Consider the following 6,102-nt stretch of genomic DNA (forward strand, 5'->3'; position numbering starts at 1 on the left):
AATAAAAAAAAAGATGTACTATTGCTATACCACTGCAAACTACAAGCACAATAATATACAGTTAAAATAACACCTCAGACAGTGTTGGAGAAGGGAGAACTAGAGATACATCTTAGTTATCATTCGATTGTACAGATTATTATCACTAAAACCACAGGACGTGAGCCGTCATCAAGAATTTAACTGTTCTGCCCACCGCACATCAGGCAACTGCAGTGTAGTTTGCAGGGTTCAGCAACTAGTTTTAATGAGTGACCTACCACAGCCACAGGTTTTGATTTTATAGTTCAATAAAAAATATAAAGATATGATATGAAAAAACATAAAACATACAGGGTTGCAGTTTTTCCATTGCAGTGGGTCGAGAGAACTAATCATTTTCATCATTGGTCTATTTCAACCGCGTTGCTCGGTGTGCAAGCGCGCCTTACACGTATCCAGGACAACACTGAACACTTACGTTAATTGGACTGCTGATGCCACCTCAGCTGTTCATCTTAATCATCTCTCTCGCAAAACACTGAAAAGGGATGAAGACAACAGAAAAAAAGAGTTCAACAAGTAGTTGGCCTACCTCTGCAAAGAGCTTCTGTCAGGTTTCCACAGTAGTGAGGTCTCAAAGGCCATCTAAAGCTTTAAAGTTGGTGAAGCACGTGTGACCTGTGTAGAGGAGAAACAGCATTACAACTTATATGATCATCCCTCTTAACACAGCTTATCGTGTTGCATGTGATGTGATATAAATTTAAAAAAAAAAAAATGTCAGTGTTTTACACCAAGTGACAACAGTCATATGTTCCTTATGGACTCCACTAACCTGTATGAAATATGCTAGACAGATCAAGTTTGGATGATTTGAAATACAAGTCATACACTCAGTGACATGATTCAGAACAAGAAATGTGTACATTTTTCAAAATCTCCTTTTATATATAAAATAATGCTCAATTTTTATGGACAACGTCAGCAGTATGAAATCTAACATGTTTGTTATTTTGGTTTGGTTTAACTGGACTGCATAATAATGATACATGAATATTTGGTCACTTGAGAACATATTGGAAACAGCTCACTGATACAACTGAACTACATTCAATGTAATAAAGACATTAAATGACAATGTCAATGAAAAGAGAGCATTATTACCTTTAGACAAATTTCTTGTGGATCTCATGAGTACCCACTAAAATGGCGAGTGTATGTTGGTAGCCCTAATAACTTATTTGCCAAAGTCATTTTTAACTGTCACAATGTCCATATAAAATACAAATGCGCTTTCTATACATTTTGCATTTTCTTTAGGTCTGTGTAAATTGTTAGCCATCCAGGTCTTGATAATCCACAAAGTTTGAATTGAGGAAACTGGACTCTTTGATAAAATTTGTTTTTGTTTTCTGAAACCATTCAAACATGACTTAGGCAATTACGCTATTAGACTAACACTGTTGTGTGTATGCATCCTTACCTGTGAAACAGAAGTGGACGTGTCCAAATCACAGGCTCCGGGAATTCTTGAGTCCCGGGGAAGTCCGTCTGATCCAACATGTTGAAGATGAGGACCAGCCATGTCTGTGATGCTGCCGTTGAGTCTTAATGTCACGAAGAGTTTGCAACAGACTATTTTGTAAAAAAACAAATTATGTAACTCATCCCTCAGTAATAAAGATAAGGGTCTCATGTGCATGGCTGCCTTTGTTCCATTCCAGTTAATGTCATATAAAGGTGGCGCTGCTGCTCTCTGATGCAGAAAAGATGCGTGTGTGTGTGTGTGAAGTCTCGCGAGAAGACGACAACGTGAACAAACATGCCTCCGCGTCGGCCTGGGATAACTGCACCAGTGGTCCAGATGAGACCCGAGGCCTACAAAAGGCCATGCAGATGGACTGGAAATCACATTGAAAAGAGGTCTATCAATTGTAATCAACACACTGATTCTTTTCCTCGGAACTCAACACTTCCTCTCCTGGTTGCTGGGAAGTTTCCCACTGTCAAAAAGCCCCATGAGACTTTAGCAGTGGTTAGACAAATCCGAGAACAGAAAAGGTCACAAAGGTAGTCTTTCCTTGAGGTTCCCACGAATGAGCAAATTTATTGAGACACAATCTGCGAAGTGCACTTTGTTTACTCCCCACGAGCACGGCCGCTCTCCGTGTGCGTGTCCAAATATCCTGAGTACACAGCACACACATGTTCCATTTGAAAACAATAAAACAGGACATGGTGAGAAACAATGAGAAGTCCCATTAGAGGGAGGACTGCTGAGCACCCCCTTCCCTCCTTCTGGTCACGATTCATCGATTGAGTCCGTTCCAACCAACAAGCTATGTTGCTTCAATCACACATTCCTGATGCATTTTTTTTTTTTTTTAAACCCTATACACTTTGTTGCTCATTAGACAAAAGAAATGACAATCTTTGACACTGGATTGATTAAGTCGTGTTTCTAGGTGGTTCAAGCTCAACAAAAGTTAAGTTCTCACATTGTGCAAAACTAAAAAAAAAATAAAAATAACATTGGCTCTTTGTAACAATCAGATTTTTCACACTACTCACTGCTGATTTTCAACGTGAAATTTTTCAACATATGTCAATGAGGCAATAATGAAAGTAAATTATTAGATAAGACAGTTCACAAATATGCTATGTCATAATTTCTAGCAAACAATAAAAATAACTAAATTTAAGTATTCCTACAATGCTCTTCTGTAGATTGGCTGCTTGACGCAAACACCATCACAGATTTTACAGAACCTCCAAATATGTCTCAGAAAGGAGCTATGGCATCAAATGTTTTAACACTCATTCATATGTATTGTTACATTTTTTGTGGGGGTCCACATATCAGGTTGACATAAAACAAATAAGACTTTCATGTGGGATTCACCCCCCAAACATCTATGTATTTGAGTTTGTTTTATCACTTAAAAGTCAGAAGGAGCAATTGTCACATTTCTGTTTCAATAGCCTTCAATGCAGCTAACTAAAGAGCAAAGGGCAGCATATGTTCAGAAACATTTCAAATTCAAACTGACTTGTAGTTGATAATAAAACAGTGAAACACAGCTTAGGTAACCTCATCTACAAAGCACACTACACAGTTCATGACACTAGTTTTTTTTTTTTTTTTTGTATTATTTTCCTCATGATGCGCCTCTAATAATGACCATCACCATGTAGTCGTCATCTGATTTAGCAAAAGCTTTTGCAGACTCATCCATAAACTGCAGCGAGAACTCACACGGGGGGAAAGCGTGAAGCACACCGCTGTGCTCCTTGTCGCGGGTACCCCCCACGGGGAGGCTGACGATGCCGGCCGCCTCCTTCTGCTTCAGGTAGGACACCAGGTTCTTCAGCGGACGCTCCGTCGAGTCTTTGCCTTCCGGAGCCGTGGCATCCTCGGAATTGCCGGGCATGGCGAGCAGGACGGAGTAGCCGCTCGGTCCGGCGGCCTTGATGCGGCGGGAGACCTCGTCCAGCTTGGGCCGGTCCATCCGCAGGCGCTGGCTGATTTTCAGCTGCGATGCTTGACCGCCTTTGGAGCCCTCCAGGAGCAGTCTGGAGACCACCGCCGTGTCGCCGTCGAGTAGGTGTAGCACTGTGGGGAAGCTGCTGTTCTTCAGAAGCAGGACGCCTCGCCACACCTGACTCAGCTTCTGGGTGGACGGATGCTCCGAGATGTCCTCCTTCCCCGCCGGGCTTTTCGGTTTGTCGCCAGGCTTCCGTTTGCGCTCCCTGTCGAAGCACGAGGCGGCTGCGCGCTCCGAGTGGGAGGGGGGTGCTGTCGGGCTGAGAGCTCTTCTTCTCCTGTCCTGAATATTTGGGTGCCCTCGAGTCGGGGAGGGTCGACCTGGGCGAGGCAAGTGTTCACTGTCGCTATCGCCGCCTCCATCTGCGGGGCTGTGCTCGGCAGGGCTGCCATTGCGCGGCGCGTCGTTATTGTCAGGAGAGCGATCCGGACGCCACCCGTGTTCCAAGGGTCGTTTTCGGCGGCTCGCGGCTCCTCTTTGCAACTCCCACTCGCGTTCCACGGGCCAGTGCTCACGGGAATGTCTCTCCAAGTGAGCTACGGGTGGGAAGCCGGACCCTCGCATCCTTTCGTGGACACCCAAGCCGGACCATTCGGCGGGAGAGGAGAGATCTCGCTCTCTGAAGCGTGGCGGCGGCAGCAGCGGCGATCGTGCTCTCATCGAGTCGGCGAAGCGGTGATCGAACGGCGGAGGGACCAAGTCGTAGTGTGGGAGTGGCAGAGGGGGCTGAGCGTACTGCTGCTGCTGGTTGTAGTGGTGCTCGGTGTCAGCAAAGTCCACCCGGAGTCTCCTATTGGGACCGCCAAGGGGGAAGCCTCGCATGTGGGTGCACGCGGCCTGAGCGGCATCCAGGCTCTCGTACTGAACGTAAGCCCACGCGTCGCCTTTCCTGTAGTCTATAGTCCTGATGGTGCCAAAGCGGTCAAACTCTTTGGCCAGGGCGGCGAGGGAGATCCATGAGCCAAGGCCTCCCACCCACAGCCTGGTCGTGGGCGTCGGTTTACCATATCCGATTTTAATCTGGTTGTGGCCCAGCACTTTACCCGACATGGCCGCTTTAGCTCGACGGGCCATGTCAAGATTTTCAAACTTGACAAATCCGAAAGCGCTGTTCTGGTCGCGTCCCGCTCGTTTAATGGCCACCTCGGTTATGGCGCCGAACCGGTCAAACGTTCGCCGCAGGTCACTCTCGGTCAAGACGATGTCCAGGTTGCCGAGAAACAACGTCCGGTTTGCCCTCTGGTCGTCCTCGGACAAGTTGTCGTTATGGAATTCTGGAAGGAATGCGGCGTGATTCCTGGCATCATATAGGGAATAATATGCATCTCTTTCGACATCTGTGAGGTGAGGCAGGGGAGGAGGAGGCAGAGGGCCCAGCGCCATTTGCTGCAACCGGAAGTCTCTGTAACCCAAACTAGTGGGGGAGAGTGACCTCTGGGGGGGAACGTGTCTGTGTCCTGGTGGGAAATTGTCTTTGGAAAGCGGGGAGCGGCTCCTGCGCCGGTTCATGTACACAACGTCGACTTTGAGGGGCCGGTCGAAGAGCACCAGTCGGCCGCGCGCGTGCTTGGCCGCCCGGGCGTCGTCGGGCTTCCGGAAGTTGACGAACGCCACCCTCTCGTCGTTTTCCCGACTCATTTTCACACTCACGTTTCCAAATTTCTTAAACTCGTGGAACAGTCCGTCTTCGATGTCTTCGTCGTTGAGCTGCGAGCCCAGCTCGCTAATTTTCAGAGTCTTGTACTCACTTTCGGGGGACCGTGGGTCGCTACGTGAAGCGAGGACGGCGCCACCGTACTCGTAGCCATTACCGGTCCGAATGTCTAAATAATTGTCTCTTTTGTCACCGGGTAAGCTTCTCCTGGACGAGGCGCCGCAGGGGACGTAGCTGTTACAGTTATTGCTGGCGACGGTCAGCAGCTCTCCGCTCCTCCTGCTAGCGAGACTTCCTCTTCGATCTTTGCCGTCATCTGGCAGCCGCGAACGTTTCCTGACTGGCGAGCGGTCTTTCTCCTTCATTTCCAAACGCCAGTACAAATGAAGTGACGACAAAATGGCGTTTCACTAACCAGAAATCGAACGAAACTTTTTCAACTTGAAACTAGGCCGAAGGAGACTCCTCACTCGAGATGGACAAGCGCCATGTTGGAATACTTGACTACTGTACCGGATGTCACGCCTTTGTGTCTGTGAAGCGTTGTGATTGGCTCGGCAGGAATGTCACTCGAGACGGGAGGAAGTGCGTCAGCCTATCGCAAACAATGGTGCGGCTCCGACGTAGCCACGAAGGATTTTTGAAAATAGCAGCAAGATAAAGATTGTCACACGTAGCACACGATATGCATTTTCTTTGTGAAGCTTCAAGGCGTTAAAAGACTTAACAGACAGGTCGCATAGCGATGGTGATTTGCTTTTAATGCCCCACACACTTTGTTGGGGAGGGCGTTATCTAAATTTGGGTGGGCAAACTATTGTGAAGGTTTAGGCCCACATTGGCCCTAAACGGACACACGGGCCTGGCCATTCGTAGTTGAGCTAAAAAGGAAAGAATGAAAGTTAAAATGTGGATGTAGAA

The 6,102-nt window shown here is 47.4% G+C and overlaps 1 protein-coding gene across 1 annotated transcript; it reads right to left on the reverse strand.

The window, feature by feature from the left end:
- Positions 1-2,069: 2,069 nt before the first annotated feature.
- On the reverse strand, positions 2,070-6,102 carry LOC133483719 (RNA-binding protein 15-like). Its single transcript, XM_061785313.1, has one exon. It carries the CDS (start codon positions 5,544-5,546, stop codon positions 3,141-3,143), a length of 2,406 nt encoding a protein of 801 aa, XP_061641297.1. The 5' UTR covers positions 5,547-6,102; the 3' UTR covers positions 2,070-3,140.

This window comes from Phyllopteryx taeniolatus, chromosome 9 (genome assembly GCF_024500385.1).
Source record: "Phyllopteryx taeniolatus isolate TA_2022b chromosome 9, UOR_Ptae_1.2, whole genome shotgun sequence".
NCBI classification, from domain to species: domain Eukaryota; kingdom Metazoa; phylum Chordata; class Actinopteri; order Syngnathiformes; family Syngnathidae; genus Phyllopteryx; species Phyllopteryx taeniolatus.